This window comes from Corylus avellana, chromosome 2, assembly GCF_965113065.1.
Source record: "Corylus avellana chromosome 2, dhCorAvel1.hap1.2, whole genome shotgun sequence".
Classification (NCBI taxonomy): domain Eukaryota; kingdom Viridiplantae; phylum Streptophyta; class Magnoliopsida; order Fagales; family Betulaceae; genus Corylus; species Corylus avellana.
In genome coordinates this window covers 20,649,665-20,672,697 of record NC_142491.1, presented here as the reverse complement: position 1 = coordinate 20,672,697, position 23,033 = coordinate 20,649,665, and the positions used below count along the sequence as shown (strand labels likewise).

The following is a 23,033-nucleotide window of genomic DNA, read 5'->3' as shown; positions in this document are numbered from 1 at the left end:
AATTTTAAAAGAGTTGTAGGTGTAGCGTTTTTAATAGATTTTAGCATGTCATTTTTCATCCCTACCAAGTACCAACTTATATTTATCACCTCTCTATTTATCAAATTCTTTCCTATTTTTAAAAATGATAAATGTCTATATAACAAATTAACAATATCTCGACTATTCAATTTGAAAATAAGATTTTTATTTATATTTACATGATAATTACCTTAAAACTTATAAAAATATTGATCCGACAAAAGGTCATCATAATAGAATGTAGTAATAACTAATGAGAATGAATTTGGCCTCCTGTAGTGCAGTCGTTTGATGAAAATAAATAACTATATGAATTATTTATTAAACTGGCTCATCATTACAAGATAATTTGCTAATTTAAACAAAGTTGATAATTAAAGAGTTATCTAATTTAATCTTACATTTATTCAAATTGTTTTATTAATTTTCAACATCAGTATGCCTTTTGGAAAAATAACTAAGGATTCGGAGCCTAACAAATATGAGTGAGTTTTTATGAGGTCTACTTGCCAGAGAGGGGCAGGCTGTTCAAGACTATGGACGGTACTTCATGTTCGCGTATCGGATTCATGTCATATTGTGTCGAGGTATGAATATAAAACTATATAAATCGACTATAACTCGAGACATTTAATTAAATAGGTTAAACCCTTCAGCCCTAACTTGCTAATCTTGTGTTAAGTTTATGACGGGTTCATAAGTCGTGTCAAAATTTGTCAACACTAAATGTCACATATGTCGAGGCATGAGTGGTAGATTAACCATAACCCGGCTTATTTAATTAAATTGGTCAGACCCTTCAACCCTAACCCACTAATTTCATGTTGAATTCATCTCCTACTCGATACCTGCTTGAGAAAGTAGACCCATAAAGACTTTCACATTTCTACCAAAATTATTAGCTATTTGGGTAACAAAATTGTTGATATCTTTACCTAAATACCTAAATTCTAAAGAGCTTTCCTTTAGAATTAGAAGAAAAAAAAAATATAGTTTTCTTTAAGAATAAATAATTAAAAATGCATGTCAATGAGTTCAATAGTATTCCATTTCCATTATAGATATGCGTCCATTTGGTGTATTACAAGTTTACAACTTTATTTCCATTTGGTTAAACGTGATTAAATAGTTACAAATGTAAGATACGAAACCTAATTGCATTCCTGAGTCTTGTAAACCATTAATCAAGTCAAAACTCAGGTGCATGACATGGACTCAGAAAAGAATGAGACAAGAGTTTCATATCTCCATCCAGGGAGGTTTTCAATTTTTTCTTTAAAATATTTCTAATAAGATATATATATATATATATATATATATATATATATATATATATGTGTGTGTGTGTGTGTGTGTGTGTGTGTGTGCGCGCTCTCTTAAAAATTGAGCTTAACCTCTCATTCATACTTTGACCCCCCGAACGAAAAATCCTAATTCCGTCCCTGTTTATGTGAATGTTGGAGGGAAGCAAAGACGTGAGTTATAAAAATCAAAGATTAGCATAAAGACAATTTGAATCATCACCAAAGCCAAAAGGTGTCAAGTATATTGTTTGTATGAGAAGTATATATAATCAGCCAGAGTTCATTTGCCACACTGCTGTTAAGATGATGCTCCCTGAATTTCTTTTCTAAAACCAGATCATATATCCTCCTGCAGTGAAAGAGCAACCTTTTGAGGCATTTTTGGTAGTTCTAGCCATTAAGGTAGAGGGCATTGGGAAAGTTGTAGGTTTAATGCCACAACCTGCCGCCATGAGGAGATCAGGCATCTCCTCGGCAGATAGCTGAACTTCTACAAGCTTTGATGAAGCAATCTTATGATCCTCTTGGCTGCAAGCTGCAGTAGTCTTCATGGCTCTTATTATAATACCATTGAAGCTATGTAAATAGATCCGAAAATGAGTGCTTATGCTTTTTCCCAGCAAGTTCATATAATGAAGTGTTTGGACATCTATTGAGGTTAAACTAGTCCACCAAGTTCTGCATGGCATTTGAATTACAATACATAACTTCCTATTTGCTTTCTGGAATACTATCACCATAATAGAATGTTCTAACATGTATAAAGTATTCAAAGATGAAAGAGTAATTGAATTGTAATCTGTCTTTATTTGTCATTTGATTAAGCTCCTCTTTGCTTTCATGTCTTCACTAAAAAGTAATCAATTTATTTGAAGTTCAAACGTATATGAAATCAAAAGCTTATATAGTAATTAGTCTTCCAAAAAATTACAAAAAAGAAAACTAATAACTAATAACTAGCTAACATAACCAAACACAACTCACCAGACCTTCTACATACTTACAGTTGTACCACTAACATAGTCAATAAGTTGATACAAGTCACCAAAACAATAGTAATACTCAGCAATTTTGGTTCTTCACAGAATTTGTGACACTTTATCGCATAATAAAAGAAAAAATGGAAAGATATATATTTTTTTTCATGAAAAACAAATCAGCATACAAGGGAATTCCCATGCACGTATGCAGCAGTTGTATCCAAGACACCTTACTCAAGGGGGAGTACTGTTGGTAGGCTTAGTGTCCATCTGGTCTTGGGTGAAGTGGAGAACGATGGTGCAAAGGTTGCTGGCCCTGTCGGTGAGCCATAGGATGAGTAGAACGATTTCTAGGTTCCCTTGGTCTTTCCTTGGCGGTTTCAATCCGTTCCAGTGTCTCCAGAACTTCTTTCATTGATGGTCGGTGTTTCGGTTCAGCTGCAAGACATTTTAGAGCGAGCTGAGATATATGTAATGCAGCTTTAGAAGGATATCTTCCTTCTAACCGGTTGTCCATATTTTGCTTCAACTTTCTTCTTTCTGATAGATACGGTTTGATCCAGTCCACCAAATTATGTTTCCCATTTGGACGATTTGTATCGAGTGCCCGTAAACCTGTTAGGATCTCAACCAAAACAACACCAAAACCATACACGTCGCTCTTTACATACAGATGCCCTGTTTAATCAACATGATATAATGTCACTGCACAGCTTTTATAAGGACCAAGATTGGTTAAGTGGTGGAAATTTTCTCAAAACTAAATTCAAAGACTTAAACATCCTTAAAAGCACCAAAATTCCAAAAGGTTTCACAAAAATAATACCTGTAGCGACATACTCCGGAGCAGCATAACCATATGTGCCCATTACTCGTGTTGTCACATGTGATTGACTAGCCGACGGACCCAACTTAGCCAAGCCAAAGTCTGATATCTTGGCGGTATAGGACTGCAATAAAACAAAAAGTTAGAACAAGTTAAAAACTTATTTGTTTCCAGAAACACCTTATGAATATATGCAAGCTGTAATAACAATGATATCTTGTGAATATGAGACTTGCTTTTTGTAACCATGAGTATGCATAAAGCCTGGCCATATGAACAAGATAGAAAGATGATATAATAACAGATGTTTAGGGACAGTATTAATTTAGCCTTCTTGATGTATCATCTGTAATCTTGGTAGTTATTCACATTTCAAATAAAGATTTTCATTACTTATCAAAAAAAAAAAAAGTTATTCACATTTCAAATAGAAGCTTTACCCCATCAAGCAATATATTGGAGGCCTTGAAATCTCTATAGATAACTTGCTTATCAGAAGTGTGCAAGAAGGCCAGGCCCCGAGCTGCTCCTATTGCAATCTTAAGCCGTATTTCCCATGGAAGCGACTGAACAGCTGCACCCCCTGCACAAGTAACGAGGATGGAGTGTATGGTTTAATATGTGAAAGTCACACATGGCATGCTCATATGAATACTAATACTAGAGGGTAATTCTGTTTATAAGCTCTTACTTCCAAAGAGATGGTTTTCTAGGCTGCCTTTTTGCATGAATTCGTAAATGAGGAGTAACTCTTTATCTTCCCAACAGTATCCCAATAGCTTGACAAGGTTAGGGTGAGAAAGCCTTCCTAAGAAATTCACTTCTGACTGCACCAATAAATTAGTACCCAGATAAGCATACATATTAAAAAATTGTTTAAAAGTAATGTTTTAAAAGTAAAATAGCGAAAAATAACCAAACTCCAAAAAAAAAAATGTGACCAGGTGAGAGAGAGAGAGAATTGTAATATGGTTTAGAATATCAAGATCTCTGGCTTTATTTAATACAGAACTAACATTCACAATATCAGGCTATTAATTTTCCATGGAGCTCGTCTGCACTTAAACTGGTTATCGAAGCATTAATCAATATAAACCAAAAGCAATTTTGCACCTGAGGCTGAGTAGCAAAGAGGAAGCTGCGAGCATTTCAAGTTTCAACCAAAGTAGACTGAATCAAACCTTACTTTGATTTACATGCTTCATAATTCACTAGTTTTTTCCTTTTTTCTCTGCAGTTCTTTCCAGTATTTAAGACACAACTAGCTGATGTTATTAAACAAGAAAGACAATAACCAAGCGAGAGCATATTTTCAATATCCCATAACCCTTTTCTTGATTGTTTTAATAGTGGAGGAGCTGTGCATATTTTAGCTTCCGTAATTATACGGAGACAAAGTTTGAACTCAGGACTTTCGTGCCGATACCATGTTAAATCACTATTTATCTCAAAAGATTAAGCTGATAACAAACGGTTGATTTAATCATTAAAATTATATTTTAACCGTAATCAGAGTTTTTGTTATGTTCTGTTCTATAAAAGCTTTGAAGGAGAACAAGACATTACAAAACAAGCCTAAAGATAAAGAAAAAGGACAACAAGCACAGTAAAAGTGCAACTGAAAGGACAAAAGGAATCCAAAACACATGAATTTTGGTAGAATCACCTGCCACTCCTGAAAGCCTTGCATGCTTTCAGAGTTCAATTTTTTAACAGCAATTACTGTTCCACTTCCGTTCTTGGACGATCCCTTATCATCAAGCCAACCCTTGTAGACAGTTCCGAAGCCTCCTTCTCCAAGAACTGTATCAGCTTTAAAATTCTTGGTTGCAGTCTTCAGTTCTGCAAAACTGAAGATCCTCAACTTTGGGGTGGGCAAGATCTGCCCATCAGGATAACCTGGATCGCCGCTAGCCGCCGAGAAGTGGCTATTTGCAGAGTAGTTACTACCCCTAGAAGTAGTTGCATTGCTGGTTGTCTGAGATATCCCTGTCATAATTACCCAAACATGATGAAAAATGGCATTAACCAATTTCACAAACAGGGGATTTTGGAGCTGAACATGCAGAAATTCACACAGAAATTGAAGAAATTGGGATTATGCAAAGATCCAAATACAAACCAATCCAAATGGAAAAGAAGAAAAAAAATGAAGAAAATCAATGTTTGTGTTCTAATGACACCAAGATAGTCCAGAAACAAAAGTCATCATTCAAAACAGAAAAGGTTGACTCTCATCTCACTGTCAATTAAATAAAAGGTTCAACATTATAAAACAACACAAAATCATGGAACATAAACAGAAAAACAACAAAACCCACTTGAGAAATTCAAGAATTGAACACCACATGGCAAACATATAACAAGAAAGCACAATTTTTTTTTTCCTTGTGGGTACCTGAACTGATTTGGGTTGTAGTGCTTGGGGTTGGGTTATCAGCTGGTGCCGGAGAACCCCAACAAATTCCCATCTGAAACTAGCTCCTCTCCTCCTCTTAGACCTACAAAAATGGGGTTGGATTTATTGTGACCCAGAATTCTAGTTGTCTTTCAACTCCTCCTCCTCTGCTTTGACGTCTTTCTTCTTCAACCACTTGTTTTTTTTTTTTTTTTTTTTTTTCTTGAAAACTCTGTTTCTCCTTCCACTCTCTAAACCTCTGACTCTGATTTCTCTATCTCTATATTATGTTTATTGATTTCCAAATGCAAATGAAATGAAATCAGACACAAGTGTTGGTAAACACTTGACAAAAGAAAAAGCATTTAAGCTTCGCGGGTTATGTAGACAGGAAGTTTGTTCAAAGTCAACAGCCGTGCCTGAGGGACTGGTCAAGTCATATGGAACAAAATTCAATTCAAAGAAAGATATAAAAAGTATTAACAAATCACTTTTGAGGGGCCTTTTATAATATTTATTCTATCTTATATATTATTATATTCATCTAAACTTGCTCCTTTTCTATGGTTCGTTCCAGGTTTATATAATATTATAATAATTTCAAATTATTATTTTGGACATATAATAAGATAAAATGTTAATCAAATTATTATACCATTTTGGACATATAATGGTGAAATTAATTATTTTTGGCAAGTTTTTTTTTTTTTTTTTTTCTTTTTTCTTCTCTTTGTTGTTACTTTGGCAGCCAGGAGCCACTAAAGTGAACTTAATTATGAGTAGAGATTTTCGGCTGCTAAGAATCAGTCAAGTATCTGCAAAGTAAGATTTTTTTATTTATTATTTTAATTGAAGAGGAAAGAGGTTACAATTGAGATTATGGATGACCGAATTTGGGGCATTAGCACCAAATTTAAGGTATCAACACCAAATTAAGAATGACTGAATCCCTTTAAGGTGATATCATCCCTAAATGGTTAACCTTCTTCCCCTAAGTTTTAATTTTGAATCCAAAAACAAGTTTTGAGGCATTAAAACTCAAATATTAGTTCATGAAAATTTAGCTAACAAAAAAATAATAATAATAATAACAAAATTTGTATTTTCATTTTTTATTATTTTTTAGAAGCAACCATGCGTTGAACGACACTTAGCTGCCTCAATTTGGCAACCGCATAGACGAACTCCTTAATTATTGCTGGTGTCCACATTTTTGGTTATATTTTTATTCACTATAAATGTAGTGCTTTCAAAAGAGGCAAATTCCAAGTAAGAACCATATCATAAAGTGAACAATTAAAATAACATAAATTGATCTAAATCCATTAACTTTTAACTTTTTGTTTGAGTGGTATTTCACCAATTATAGGATGATCTTATTATTAAAAAGAGAGAGTCTTTAAAATATATATATTTATTTTCTCTTTAACTGTATACTAGTTTGACTATTCTTTTTTAGATTAATCATCCATGATGTTTTTTATTGGGTTAAGGCTCCACTAGAGTCTTTGTAGTTGACAATTTTTTTTTGTTCTCTTCTTCCATTTATTTGGTCAGTGTGAAAAGCTTAGCTTGTATGCGTTGCCTTGCCCACCAAATTCAAAGAAAACCCATAATGTGTTATTTCTTCCGCAATTTCTTTTGCTCATGGTGTGTTTGACGTTTTGATTTTATAAATAAAAAGTGTGATTTTAAATCAAATTATAAAAAATAAATTGCTTGAGATTTTATTTTAAAAAAATTATAATTCGAACAACATAAAAAATTTATATTTTCAAATTACACGACAAACACGTACTTTTTTTAAAAACGGACATTTTAATTTTATTAAACACTTAATTACGTTTTTAAAATTACAAATCCAAACCGATTTAGTCTTCTAACCTTTAAATTGGACTGTATCAAAAGTAACGACGTGCATGAGTTTTACTAGGAAATGTCCCATCGGAGTCAATACACAGCCTGTATTCCGTTGTCATCCCTTTCTTTTTATCTTTTTCCTTTTTTTTTTTCCTTTTTTTTTTTTGTCGATAAAAGCACTAATTGCTAGGGTTGACAAAATCCAACATCTCCAATCCCTTTCGAGTACTTGTGGACGACTTGGCAATTTCCTACAACTTTGAAAATTGGGAGAGTTAAATAGGATATTTTAAATTTTATTTGAAGAGAAATGCTTGTGAGACCGAAGTAGTTTTCACAAATTCAATAATAAATGTTAAAAAAAATAAATAATAACAAAAAATGAATATGTGATAATAGCTTAAAAATGTCTATTTTTTTCTATTAAAATAAACATTATCATATTTTACTTTATATTTAATTATGAAATAATGTTTAATTATTAAATATGAACTTAAAATGATATTATAATGCAAGTTATTGCCTTTTGTAAGAATTGAAGTTAAATAAGACAAAAGCCAAGCAAATAAATAAAAAGAAAAATAAAACAAAAATGGGAAAAGAAAGAGAAAAATGGCACGAGAAGACAAAATAAAAGAAAAGTCATGCTCGTGGGTCCAATGCGTGATGCTCAACAATTTTTTACTCAAGACAGAAATTTCATGGGTTTGAGGATATTTTTTCCAGACCAATATAGATGAACTTTTTGTCCAGTCCACAATAAAAAGATCAAAGTGCAGAGATATACGAGAATAGGGCCTTTTAAGTAGCAAGGAAATAAATCTCTCCATCTGGAATCTAAGGAAATTCAAGTAGAAATTTCCAAAGAAGAACCAAAGAGGCGTGGGCAATAGAAATTCAAGAGGAATAGGGTTTTGTTGGACCTTTTAAAGCACTCCTTGCACCCTCACTAAAATTAATTTTTGGTCATTTTGATGAGGCAATTTAATAAAAATGGCTTAAATATCCACTTTTCAAACTCACTACTTTAACAAAAAAAAAAAATTTCCAAGAGGTAATTCAATCGGCTGGAACCACGCTTATTAAAGCAGAGGTCACTAGTTCGAATCCTCCTCCCCCTCTTGTGCGGACATGTCAAAAAAAAAAAAAATAGTGAAGTGAACAGTATTCACAAAATATAAAAAGTATGGTTCACTCACCTGTTGATTAAACAACTCATTTTTCTTTCTTTTTTTTTCCTAAGAATAAACAAATCTTTGAAAAATGATATTTAAATGGAATAGTAAAAGTAGATTGTTAAAATAGTGAGACTGCTGTGAATACTCTAAAAATGTGAGTTGTTAAAATAAGAAAAGTACACTTTGGGTTATTTTGGTGAGGCTACTAGAAATACTCTTATAAAAGGCCGCACAACACACTAGAAGGGAGAGTTGCCGGCGCCGAAGAGGAGAAGAGAGAGATTGCGAAGCTTTTATGCAAGGGATTTGTCCCTACAATTCAAGTTCTTTCTTTTTCATGTCTTTTTATTTATACATTGTTAAGTATTTTAATGTCATGAGTAGCTAAATCTCTAGTTAGGGCTAGAGATGAAGCCTAATATTTTTATTACGTGTTATTGAGACAATTGTTATTCTTCATAGATTAATGACTGAATATTGGAGATGCCTTTTAATTTGAGAATAATTTCATGTGACAAGTTTATTTTGACTCATTATGATTTTTATTTATATCAAATACTTACTTTGTTTGATTTGTTATGATTCGAAAATATATCGAGTGCTTAATTGATTGTCACATTGTTATTAAATCCATGTTCAGTCTATTTTATATTTGATTGGTGCTTAATTCTTTTATCTTCCGATTAGGAGAATTAATTTTCTACCTAGTTGAGTTAAAAAATATATGTCTCAAGAATACGTAATATAATGCTAGGTAGATCCCCAAAGCCTTAGTGTTTTTCCCATTAATTTTATCAAATTCCACTTTTATTAATTTAGTTTAGTTCATTTAATTTAATTTGTAGTTTGCTTTAGTTATTTTTATCTTAATAGTTTACTGCTGCTTCATTTATTATGTTTAGTTTAATTGCATTGTTTACTTTTTATTTCTCAACAACTACATATTTATTGAACTAAATTAGGATTTATTTAGTTTTCCTACAATTATACAAGTTCATGTGGGTTCGACCTCGCACTTGAAAACCTATATTTCAAAACGATTCGTACACTTGCGAGTACATTTAAAATCTCACAACAATATGCCTATTGCAATTCGATTCAATAGTAATTTTAAAAGTCAGGTTAAAAAATGCGAGAATAAAAATATATGGAACATTTCTCATCACTTTTGAGTTCTTGCGGGCGACTCTTGTTTGGGAAGACAATTCTTCCCAACTCTTTTCAAATTTTTTTTGCCTTTTTAGTTGATTTGACACTACTAATACTAAATTCAACTCAAAATTTTAATATTTTATTCACAATTATTGGGAGATAAAGCGGTTATGGAGTTTTTACTAATAGTACATTAATATACATAATTGAACACAACTCTAACCCAGAAGCCTAAACTAATAGGCTAAGGTCTACTTAGGTATATTAAACACTATTTTCTTTTATATTTCTCAATGTAGGATACAACACTCACAAGTGCATTCACAACAAAAATTTTATATTCTTCAAACAACTCAAACATAATCTTAACTTTTTTTTTTTTCAATATTCACAATTTTGAATTCAGTTCAATAGAATAAATAAATAAATAAAAGTCGCAAACCCAAACGAGCCCGCAGCAATTTTAGCAATTTCTGGTCCAAATTGTTAGAAAAGTCGGGAAAAAAATTATCTTTTCAAATAGGTGAGTCACATAGGGGCTTTCTTTCTCTCATATTAGGCAACAAATTGATGAAGATACAAATTCTACCGATCCCTTCGTTTCAACTGTTTTATGGTCAAGTTTTTATTTTATTATTTAAATTTTTTAAATATGTGATAATTACAGCGACATATATAGATGAAATAAAATAAAATGGGTAATTATCTTTTGCCCCCATAAACTGCAGTACCTTGACACTTTCCTCTCATAAACTACTAATTATGACACTTTCCTCTCATGAACTACCAACTATGACACCTGACCCCATCAAACTACCATCTTATGACAAAAAATCTCATTCTATCAGTCAAAAGGGTTAAAATTGATTGTCAACGGTTATGTGCAAGTCATGTGACATTTTAAATTTTTTTTCTTCCACTTTTGCCCTCATTTTTAAATGTTTTCATGTGTTGAATTAAGGTTTAGGAAGGTATAAGTGTCATTTTCTCGGTTTGAAGTGAAGGCAAAAGTGAAAAAAAAAAAAAAGTAAAAATGACACATGACTTGTACATGACGTTGACCGTCAATTTTAACCCGTTTGACTGATAGAAATTGACTTTTTGTCATAAGATAGTGGTTTGATGGGGTCAAGTGTTATAATTGATAATTCATATGAGAAAAATGCCAAAACACTATCATTCATATAGCAAAAAGTAATTACCAAAAATAAAATCTTTATCATAAAATTGTTTTTATAAAATTGATGGCTGTCCGTACCTTTGGACCGCTGAATGTATTTGTCATGATCAATAAAACCTGCCAACTTTTGGTAGACCCAACAAAAGCTACAGTGTAACTAGCATTAATTGACAAGCACCAGTTCACCATTAGAGAAACTAGTGGCTATGTTTGCGAACAAGCTGGGCTGGCACTCACTGTTCTAGCTACGGTGTCAGCAGCAAAAATTGACTTTTTATTTCTTTTTTTTTTTTTTTTTTTTTTTTTTTAATAAAGTAAAATATTAAAAAAAAAAAAGAAAAAATGAGGAGAAAGGGGTGGTGTTCCAGCCACCCCTTGGCCAAAATGGGGTGGCCGGACCACACCATTTTTAGCCAAGAGCCACCCCCTGGCCGATCTGGGTGGTTGAACCACCCCCAGATCGGCCAGGGGGTGGCTCCGGCCACCCCATTTTGGCCAAGGGGTGGCTGGAACACAACCCCTTTCTCCTCATTTTTTTTTTTTTTAATATTTTGCTTTATTAAGAAAAAAAAAAAAAAAAGGCAAAAAGTCAATTTTTGCTGCTGGCACTGTAGCTGGAACAGTGCAATGCCGGCCCCGCCTGTTCGCAAACATAGCCAGTACTTTCAATATTCCTCACAAAGTCGCAACCACGTTTTTTGAAATTAGGATATTTTTAGTTTATTTAAACCAAAATATTATAGGAGTATTATTTTCCCTAAAAAAAAATAAAAATAAAAATACCTCTTAAATATAAGTAATTTAAGTAATTGAAAAGTATCCTCGTTTCCTAGCCATTTGAATTGAATAAAGTTTTTCTTTAATCTTGAATTTTCTTCAATTTAGGACACATTTTATAAATAAATAGATAAATAAAATTAGGACATGTGTCAATTTAATGAGTAATGCCCTATGCATCATATTTTTATCTTACAATTATTTTATAATATTTTATGTGACAGTACTCTAAACTAATTGTTGGGTTTTTTTTTTTTTTTTTTTTTTTAACAATGATTAGTTGACATCAATATTATGGGATAAAAATAGTATGTAGTATTAGACTTGCATACGACTGTTATACAACTATGATGATGTGACAGTGAAAATCAACATTTAGATCAACAAAAACTTGTAAAAAGAAAACAAAAAATCAATAGTTGATATTCATTGCCACATCATCATAGTTATATGACAGTCATATGAGAGTTTACTAAATATTATTTCTCAACTCTAATTTAATAAACCCAATTTGGAGAAAGAAAGAAAAAAAAAAATTGTTCATTTGAATTTATTAATGCAACAACGCGTTATTGGCATATTAAAATGAGGTTGAAAATCTCATCTCATAAATTCGAAAGCAAGTGGTTTGACCCTCCCTTTCCTATCTAAGGTATGCACTTAAAAAAGTCAACAAAAATTAAAATGAAATGGATGGAAAAATTTAATAAGGAAATTATCTCTTCATCGATATAATAAACAAATGGGACGAAATGCTTCGTACAATGCCAACGATATAATTTGAAATATTCACAATTTAAATATTATTTATGACATATATAATAGCCTTTCGAACTATTATAAGACAATATGTATGAAAAGTCACCGTCTTAATCAGTTTCAGATGTACAACAAATTCTGATCCTCTACCAGATCCTTGATTCCCTGACTCTATTTTTTTTTTTAATTTTTTTTTAATTTTTATCTCTGTTACTAGTGCCTTATCAATCGCAATCTCACTTGCTGCCTTTACAATAGTGACAATTATTCTTTATGCTTGATATTTCCTCCATTATCAGTTTATGATTTGCTTCTAAGAAATGAACCATAAGAAAACAAAAGACCGATCGAAAACCAATTCTATTATTGTTTAGGGTTCGTGAAAACAAAACCTAAGATAACAAATAAAACTTCATCACATCCCATATATCACTACTAAAAGCAGATCTAAAGATAATAAATTCTTATTTAAAAACAACGAAAATACAATAACAAAAACTCAACACACCCTCACCCGTTCCACGCTCCACCACTGGCCAGCCATGCGCCGCTAAAAAGCACCTTAAGGACCATTGACACACGCGCCCTAACCAATCTACAATGGATGCGGGAAAATTGAGGTAGAAAGGGGGAAAGAGAAAGGGGGCAGGGAGGAGGGAGTCGTAACTCCTTCCCCCAACGATTTGATACTATGTTGAAGTAACTTGATGGGTAAATCTAAAATACAGGAATAATAGTAGAAACAAAGAGAGAAAAGAGACAAATTATTATGGGTTGTTCGGTATTAGACACTTATATCTACCACTTTGAATAGTCCTAAAGGCTACATTATGCCCTCATTAACTTAATTATTTACAATACATAAATCCTTATTTATAGTTGAATAAGTTGACGTATACAAGAAACCTAAATCAACTTATACAAGGAAATATAAATCTTATAAGAAATATAAATCCAATAATATAAAATTAGAATATATTACAACAAGAATATTCAAAACAATGATAGCTTTTCCCTCTCCACTTCACAAGTCTCCCTCCAACCTCCATAACATACGAAAGGTACACTTTTTCTCAAATTCAAAATAAAATCTTTACCTAAAATGACTCTTACTCCGAAAATTGGTGGCTGTCCATGCCTTGGACCGACAAATGTTTTTGTCCTAATTAAAATCCTGCCAACTTTATGTGTTCTTTAGACCCAACAAAAGTTATTGTGTAATTAGTAATGAACAACCGCCATCTCTCGCCCATCTCGTTTTAAATTTTAACATTAAATTTGTGGGATCTACAGATCTATTGATAAATTTTAAAACGGGCTATATGAAGATGAGTAGAGGATGAATTTGTATCATTTTTCTTACAAAAACTAGTACTTTCAAAATTTCTTTCTCTTGCAACCATGTTTGCTGGCCATTTGAATTGAATAAAGTTTTTTATTTGAAACTAGGATTTTCTTCGATTTAGGACACATGTTAATCTAATGGCTAATGGTACGTACCATATTTTTAACAATGATTAATATGGACAGAAATTTCTTTCAAACTGGTTTGGAGAAAATATCCTCTAACCCATTTAAAATAGTTTCAAGTGTCTATAAACATTTAAAACATTAATCTAAGTTAGTAAACCGCTATTAATGATCTTAAGAATTTAATATACGCTTTAAGAGAAGTGTTAGGAAGTCAAACAAATGAACCCAGAAAAATTTTCAAACTGACGTGGCAATGGTTTTTAAATTAAAAAAATGCAATTATCTCTCCCTTGTTTGCCACTCACGGTCTGCCACGTCAGTTTGAAAATTTTTCTGGGTCCATTTGCTTGGCTCCATAGCACTCTCCACGTTTTAAATGTTTATAGACACTTGATACTATTTTAAATGGGTTGAAAGATATTTTTTGCAGACTGATTTGAAGGAAATTTCTGTTCAATTAATATAATGGTTAGTTGAAAGTGTAGGGTATAAATGTGATATTACTCTAATTTAATGGACAAAGTAACCCAATTTAGAGAAAAATATTTTTTCATTAAAATTTATTAATGCAACAACGCGTTATTTGCATATTAAAATGAGGTTGAAAAATCTCATCTCATAAGTTCGTAAGCAAGTGGTTTGAATTGACCCCTCCTCCCTTTCCTATCTAATTAAGGAATGCACTTTAAAAAAGTCTATAAAAATAAAAATAAAATGATAGAGTTTTCCTTATAGGAATTTCTTTCAACCAAGTCTATAAAAATGACATGTGTCATTTTAACATATGAGAAGCATATGCTTTTTTAATATCAGGGACAAAAGTGAAATAAATTTTATTAAAAACTTATGTGCATCTCACATGTTATTAAAAAAAAAGACACATGTCATTTTTATAGAGTAGGTTGAAGGAAATTCCTTCATCCCTTCCACATGCATTTTATTTTGGACAGAGTTTTCCTCCAAACTTGGGTTGGTGGAATTTCCTTCAACCTAGTCTATAAAAATTACATGTGTTTCTTTTTTTAATAATATGTAAGATGCACATGAGTTTTTAATAAAATTTATTTCAAATTTGCCTCTGATATTAAAAAAGTACATGATTGTCACATGTTAAAATGACTAACATGTCATTTTTATAGACTTGGTTGAAGGAAATCAAACTCAGTCCCCCTTAAAATCCCTTTTTGAATTCTCTTTTCCAAATGGAAAATTTTTAAAGGAGATGATACACGTTCTAATGAAATTTTTTTTATTGATCTTTTTATTCCCTATATTTTATTAAAATATGAGCAATATCTAAACAAACTCCAATTAGTCAATTCCCATGATACCTTATCATTTTCTCTCATTCATAATGTTCAACCAACCAAGGGAAGAAATACTTTTTTTTTTCTTTCCCTCAACTCTAACGTTCAACCTAGGCAAGAAATACTTTCCTTTTTTATTTTTGGGCAATTCTTCTCTCCTATTGCTTTTTAGAATATTCAAACAATGATAGCTTTTCCCACCCCATCTTCCAACCTCCTTAACATACAAAAAGGTCATTGACAAATTCATTTTTGTTTTCAGAGTCAACAAGTTTTTTAGTGGGACTTGGTTTTTTCGTGGCAGCAAACGTTTTTTGTTCTGGTTTGTGTCGCTGTCATGCATGTTGCAGTCCGAAGCAAATCATATGTTTGTTTATATAACAAAGGGTTACAATATAATATAAGGTAGAAATAAATTCTTGCTAAATATTGGTTTCCAATGTTACAAATGAAACCTTTTTTGCTTGTGAGCCTAAGAATCAGATTACATTAATCTGTACAACAAAAGTCTACTCTACTCTTCTACAATACAGTTAGGTGTGGCTCTAATCGGCTCCACATCAAAGAGACCCTATGCTGGTTTCATAAGCAGAAGCAACAAATCATAAACCCACCTTTCTATGGTTAACTTAATTAAAAGAGAAGAAGAAGAAAAAAAAACTCAATTATTCTCATAGCTGCAATGCTAAATCTGGCTGTGCTGAATCAACCCGGCTAGAACTAGGAGATCCTGGAGACTGAAATCTGACATTCAGGTCTGGTGGAACTGAATCTGGTTTCTGTTGGGGTGACAATCCAGAGTCCATTCTCTGTTGTGGCGACATTCCTTGCCAAGACGGCCGTGGATGAAGCACTCTTATTTGGGCTGCCAGTGCCTCACTACCGGAGTTTGGCAACGGGCCGCCGGAATTATTTGAAGTTGAACTTTCCATAAACTTGGGGTCTTCTGAAGTAAGCTTGTTTGCGGTTGCCAGATGGACATAGTTAGTATTAGTCCTAGAGATTGTGTCATGCATCTGAGGCGACTGTAAGTTGAACCCAGAACTAGCAGGCCTGGCTGCTCCAATTAGTTTCCCCATTTGAGCCGCAATGTTAAACCCAATGGAACCATTAAATCCATTAATTCCAGGGTGAATTCCAGGGCGCTGATCAGTCTGAAAGGGAGGCCTTGGCTTGATTACACCAGTACTGCTATTCAATATATTAATCACAGTATGAGAATTCGATCCTTCAGCAACGTCTGCCTTACCCGTGACAGGTTCAGGTGATTTATTCGTAGTGAAGGAAGATAAGGAGGTGGTAGAAGATGAAGGGAGATGCTTGCTTAGATGGCCACCCAAAGGTGAGTGAGTAGAAGGTATGTGCTTCTCAGACAAATTATTTCCTTCATGCATCTCTGATAAATTATCTCCCTTAGATTCAACAGTGCAAGGTGTAGCAGATGACTTTTCAACAACAGAAAATGGCTGCAATGGTGACAGCTGACCTGGTAACTTTGAAGGAAGTAGCAGTGGCCTCGGCGGTATGATATCATTTTCTCCAACCCATCCAGGGCCAAACTTAACGCCAGCAGCCAAAGATCTCTCTATCTTCTTAGAAGCAACTTTCCAAGCAACAGGTCCAAGATTTGCAGCAAAACGAGCAAGGCTCCTCCCATAACCATGCTCTGAATGAAGCCCTACCTGATTCATTTAAAAGGAAGTCAACTAACCAACAAAAATTAGGGTTTATGATTTTTAATAAAATTTTCAACCAAATACACTTCTGAGGAGTTTTGTACTAGTTGAGAAATGCTAAACATCTCAAAATTTTGTTCCAAAAGTTGGTTCCTAAATGATGTGTCAGCATCCCATGAGTTGATGACACATTTCCCAAAATAATAAATCTTATGAGATGGTGACACATCATTTGTGAACTAACTTTTAAAGAAAAAATTTAGGATGTGTAACACTTCCTGTAATAGTTAAGTAGTGATTCCTCAAAGGGAAAGATTAGAGGCCAAAACCTAAATGCCAACGGCTACATCTAATCATCTTTTCCATTGGCTATTGTTTTGTCAATTTAAAACTACAAAACACTAAAGGTCATTGCCATCTTGCAGAATCATTTGGTTTAGCTCATTCTAGAATTTGTTACAAAAATATTCACCATCATTAACAGGGATTTCATGCATGGCTTTGAGTAGCATCAGTTTCAATATCATAGAATTAATAAGAAAATTCAACATCAACGTGATACGTACAGCCAAAAGCTGCTTCCTCTCTCCATCAAAAGTAGTTAACACAGACGGCTCTCGCCCACCAACTGATGGATGGGATAGGTTATATGTCTTACGTCTGTTCTCATCAAGTACAAATTGTTTCTTCCCATGCTTTATTTGATTACCCTTCATGGAACCTGTAAAAATAAGTGGCGCAACCTCAGTATCCTAAAAGCTGGATTTAAGAAATCAAGCAGGAGAATTCATGTTAGCAAGCCAACGCTCAAGTTCCAAACCTGTAAATTCATCATTCCTCTCAAACTTGTTTTCAACCAACCAATTAGAATAAACATCATTATTGCGAGAACCATGGAGTCGTCCGGACGAATCTGCAAAAGCAGACTTGTCTGTAAGATGACTTCCTTTTCTCAGATCATAATTGGACCAGTTGGTGTTTTCTCCCCCAGTAGCAAGACCAGCATCAGCAGAAAACTCTGAACCAGCACGCTCTAAGGAAGGCCTGCCCAGTGATTTTTTCAAATTCTTGGTTGGTGGTCTACCTCTTCTCACTATTTTAGGTTCTGGTTCGTTATCATCACTATCCTGCCTCAGATTTTCAAAGTTCTTTTTTGCCAGCTCATGTATGGATCGTGCCTGGAAACAAAATAAAGTTTCAGAAAACACAAAAAGATTTAGTAATAATGGTAAGATAGGAGTTTAAAACAGACCATACCTGTCGAAAATATATGGTATCAGGCGCATTATACTGCATTGCGTTTGTACAGATTAAGAGAACATCTTTCTGCATAATAATAAAATCAAACTTTCATTCTCAGGATGTATATAGTTCAAGCATTCTTCCAAAATATGCATCATGAATTTCTTCTCAACTAATACAAAGTCTAGGGGCATCAGTAAAAGATTTTGCAGATTTAAATAAAACAGAACTGTAATGTATTATTTCTCAGAGCACTTTTATATGGAGATAAGCAAATTTCTTAGCAGACCATCCTAGCCCAAATATCAATAATAAAAAGCCTAAAGCATAAGAAATATATTAACAGAAGCTTAATAGATCTTGCCTTATACTACTAAAAAACGATTATTGAAAGATATATGATGCATATTCAAGGTCTACAACCCCGAATGCATTAACTGAAACGTGGTGGATGTTAGCAGACTGACTTTCAGAGAGTGATGACCCTCTCATTTATAATCCTCCAAGACACATCGACTATATCAAGAATAATCCTGATGCGTCTTGTTTTTATTTTTTATTTTTTATTTCCTGATCAATCTTGATGTCTCTTTGTGCTAGAATGCTAATCTGGCCCTATGAATCTCCTTCATACATTATAAATGAAAAAAAAAAAATTTCCCATTTCCAGTGATACTACAATCTAATGAAAAGTGTGCAAGCAAATACTCCCATGCATAACAAAGAGCTTCTACTTCCTAAAGCAGATTGACAACAAAACTGATGAAACAAATGAAGAATCAACATTAAGTAGCCATGTGAAACATACGAAGAATCTACATTATGTAGCCAAGTTAACCACTGATTGACAACAATGGTAGAAACGGCTTGTTTTATGCTCCTCCAACTTCTTTTGTCTCTCAGTTACCAAATAGGAGGCATTGAACGTATGGAAAAAAAAAAAAAAAAAAAAAAAAACTGTTCTAGTCTATACCCACGCTAAATACACTAGTGTAAAACAAAATAGTTACATATAATCATGTAAACTATTGGCTTGGCCTTTTTAATTAGACCCTGCATTTAATAAGTACACTTTTTTATGAATACATATAATACTTAATCTTAAATGTACAACTTAACTATTGGCTTGGCATTTTTAATTAGACCCTGCATTTAATAAGTACATTTTTTTATGAATACATATAATGCTTAATCTTAAATGTACAACTTTTTATTTTAATTCTTGAATTGGTAAACTTTTAACTGAGGACGAAACCCAACTAGCCCTTTACCACCTGAGTTAAGTTTAGAGGTATCTTTAATTTTAAAACTTAATAATGCGTAGTACAAACAAGGAAAAATTATGACCAACAGATCTTCGAGAGGCAAAACTCACTAGATGTTAAAAGCGCACTTTTTATAACAGCTAGACAGAGTTGAGTACAAAAACTTATACACACGTGAAGTTAAATATGATCAATTAGCATAAAGAACCAAGTTTAGCACACTTGAGCTCATTGGCGTGTAACCAGCTTTTCAGCTACAAAACTCACATATGGCAGATTCTTAAATGGTAATCTGGAATAGATCGTGTTCCAATAATTAAACCACATATTAGAGATTTGTATATACATATATGTGTCCAGTGCAAACAATTACACCATTGCAACAAAGGGAAAATACAACAATAACTTCTTTTTACAGAAGGTACAAAGCCTAACAGCTAATGACAAGATCTGTAATCTTAGAGAAGATCTGTAATCTTAGCAATACAGGACAAGTGCGGAACTTTAAACAAATAGAGCAGGGATACTAAGTAAATTCCAAAGTTGAATCCCGATAATAATCAGTCCTTCAAAGATGAAGTAAATTAGTTGTAAAACCCACTTGAATGCAACATATATGGCAGGCTAACCAAGTGGCAGCCATTCTAACCAAAAAGATGCTTGATACAAAACCTGACCAACAGGAAGCGAATTGAATAGTCTCTAGTCCGTAGAGAACCAAATGCCAATTGGAGCATCTGGAGTAAATTAGCAACCTAGAACGAAGATAAAACCACAAGAGCACAAACCAACCTCAAACTGTTCCAAGTCGGCATAAGCTCCACCAGTAAGTTTATTCCTCAGGGTTCCAAAATCCATTGGGTGCTGTATCACCTCATGGTAGTCCGGAAGCTGCATAAATAAAATAAATATCAGTATACAAATGAGAAACATATATACACACGTCCTAGAAGTTAATACAGCAGCAACTTTTTTTTTTAAGAACTAACCTCATTCGGGTCCACTGGCTCAGAAAACACACCATAAGTGTCCTTCCTGATATTAATAAATTCAAAACACACCTCAGCAAACTGAAAACCCAAAAGCTACATCAAAGTAATCAAAAATACAATCTGGGAAACTGTAAGACATACTTTTGAAGCCTGTCGATGATGAACAGTAACAGCTTTTTATCCGGTAAAGGCGTTGAGGGTCCCGAATCCAACTGACCCCCTGCACATAATCATACACATAATCACCAAATAAAAACAAAAAGAGCTCCTTTTTTCCTTTTCTAAGCAAATGGGTGTCAGATTATTAGCAAACCTTGGTGGGTGTTTGTGGGGTTTGCACCAGAGATCGACTTGTCGCCCTGCAAACAATAGAATCATAACGAGTGACGAAAACAAGAAGCAAACATATTTATTCTCCATAGTGGGCAATGAACGAGAACTCAAAGTAGCCGTGAAAAGGCAAAGTAGACTGGAATTCAAAGCACCAAAAAAGGGAAAATACAGTTACAAACTGTGAAAAACAATTATTAGATAAAGAAAAGACAAATTTACACTTTTTTATATCAGATTTGACAGTCGAATCATTATTAGGGTCGAGTAAATAAAGGCACAATTTAAATGCCTAGCAATCCCCAAAAAAACAACCACAATAAGAATTATAGACATACATAAAAATTCAATTCCACAGATTTGTCAAGTCAAACCCTTTTCAGTGAAATTCTAGAAGCCCGAGAAAAAGCTAAGTCCAAAGGGGTGCGAAATTCAAGGAGTTTTCAAATTACGTCAACTTATTATTCCGCCGAAAAAAATTAATTATCCAAATTAAACAAAACCCCCCCCCCCCCCCTCCCCCCAAAATTTGGCGGGTTTCAGCCGCGAAAACCGTTTTCTCATACAAAATCACCGAGAAATTCGATACCTTTGCACCCTCCCCAAGCCCAGATCCATTCCCGATCGCATTGATCTTCCTCTTCTTGTTGCCATTCGACGCGGCCTCGTCCTCCTCGGCATTCGATTCGGAGCCTTGCGAATTGAGCGGCGATTTCTGGGAGGGCAATCGGAGCACCAGCTTCAGCTTCTTCTCGCGGCGCTTCCCGTCCAATTCGTCTTCTTCGTCGTCCTCCTCGTCCTCGTCCTCCTCATGTTGGATCTCGTCGGCGTCCGGGTTAGGGTTCCGGCGCGTGGATCGCCGCAGAGGAGTTGGACCCGAGGCAGGGACAGCAACAGCAACAGGGGCAGTTCGGTAATTAGAAGCTGAATGAGGGGCAGAGTTGTGCGTTCGCTTTTGCTGTTGTTGTTGTTGTTGCTCTTGTTCTCTGAGATTGCGCTTTTGGAGATCTAACAGAGACGGCCGTCCTTTCTTCTTCTTCTTCTTCCTCTCCACCACCTTACCCATCTCTCTCTCTCTCTCTCTCTCTCTGAGACTTCTCTCTCTCTCTCTGAGACTCTCTGACCAGAGTCGGACAAACCAACAGGGTGTTATTTTTTTTTTTTTTTTTATTTTAGTGAAAATATTATTTAGTAGGAAGGCGGCATGCGAGGCACGTGATGTTCGCACGGGTTTCCTTCCTTCGACACACGTGTTGAGTGAAAATAAATTCACAGAAATTTAGACGCCGTCGTTGGGATGAAAGAGTGGAGTGGGAGTAGGAGGAATCAAACCGTTTGTTACTTAACAGCTCTTCCTTCTTGTAGCACTCAAGTCAAGCTCGTGTTCACATTTGATGCTTCATTTGTAAACTAATTAATTTGAATTAAACCCAAAAAAGAAAGCAAGCCACTCAAGCAAGAAAAACCGAAATAGGCTTGAAATTATTTTTGGGTAATATTTCATGATTAATTTTATAATACTGATGTGACAATTTTAACTTTTAAATTAAGACAGTCACATAAGAACGGTTAATATAGTTATGAAGAAAAAAAATGTAATTTTTAATATTATTCTTAAACAATTAAAAACAATTTTTACATCTAAACCCTACCCTACCAACAAATAAATAACCAATTTTTTTTTTTTTTCCTCTACTAATGACTAATTAAAAATTAATTAATATTGTTACATCAACATTATGTTCGACGCTATTTGCATATGTTTTTTTGTAGATATCATAGTTTGTACAAAGATAGCTCTGTCTCTCAAATTTTTGCAATCATCTAATTAGGTATATTGTAAAGAGAGCATCTTTTATCCGGATACGGTGTAAAATTCATTTTTACACACTACACATTAGATAAAAATAACTTATCTTTAATTCAAATCAATTTCATAAACTTTTTCATTAATTCTAACCCAACGCCTACCACTAACCATCGAACCCTCACCCACTTCCTGTAGCCCTCAACACCGGAGTTTCCAAAACCAACTAAGATGGTGGGTCCAATGATTTTATCAATTGATATGTTGTCTATGAGATATTTTGTCAAGAGAGTGAAATTATTTAGTGTGAAAGGTTATATTATTTTTTTGTGTTTTAAGTTGAGATGTCTCTTCCCTACTGAAAAGTGTAAAACACCCAGTTTACACCGTGACGTGATTGAAGTTATTCTCTATTGCAATTTTTTTTTTTTTTTTTTTTTTTTTTAAGGAACATTGATGTAATATTTAATTTGAATGGACATTGCAAATTGAGTATTAATTTGAGT

At 33.7% G+C, this 23,033-nt stretch overlaps 2 protein-coding genes across 4 annotated transcripts; both read right to left on the bottom strand.

Annotated features, from left to right (window-relative positions):
* Positions 1–1,621: 1,621 nt before the first annotated feature.
* Positions 1,622–5,738, bottom strand: KIN3 (Protein kinase superfamily protein). The gene is made up of 6 exons (XM_059592005.2): positions 5,530–5,738; positions 4,798–5,120; positions 3,823–3,958; positions 3,572–3,714; positions 3,132–3,255; positions 1,622–2,983 (listed from the first exon to the last, which is right to left on the bottom strand). Exons 1-6 carry the CDS (start codon positions 5,600–5,602, stop codon positions 2,565–2,567), a joined length of 1,218 nt encoding a protein of 405 aa, XP_059447988.2. The 5' UTR covers positions 5,603–5,738; the 3' UTR covers positions 1,622–2,564.
* A 9,873-nt stretch (positions 5,739–15,611) lies between these two features.
* On the bottom strand, positions 15,612–21,859 carry LOC132179308 (uncharacterized). 3 transcript variants are annotated; one of them, XM_059592021.2, is made up of 10 exons: positions 21,310–21,857; positions 20,704–20,749; positions 20,532–20,610; positions 20,388–20,433; positions 20,191–20,289; positions 18,149–18,217; positions 17,712–18,069; positions 17,458–17,612; positions 16,702–16,897; positions 15,612–16,611 (listed from the first exon to the last, which is right to left on the bottom strand). In XM_059592021.2, exons 1-10 carry the CDS (start codon positions 21,784–21,786, stop codon positions 15,887–15,889), a joined length of 2,250 nt encoding a protein of 749 aa, XP_059448004.2. In that variant the 5' UTR covers positions 21,787–21,857; the 3' UTR covers positions 15,612–15,886. The 3 variants fall into 3 exon arrangements, with proteins under 3 accessions (XP_059448004.2, XP_059448013.2, XP_059447997.2); XM_059592030.2 differs by having other exon boundaries at positions 15,612–16,897; positions 17,712–17,804; positions 17,976–18,069; XM_059592014.2 differs by having other exon boundaries at positions 15,612–16,897; positions 21,310–21,859.
* Between the last annotated feature and the right edge of the window lie 1,174 nt (positions 21,860–23,033).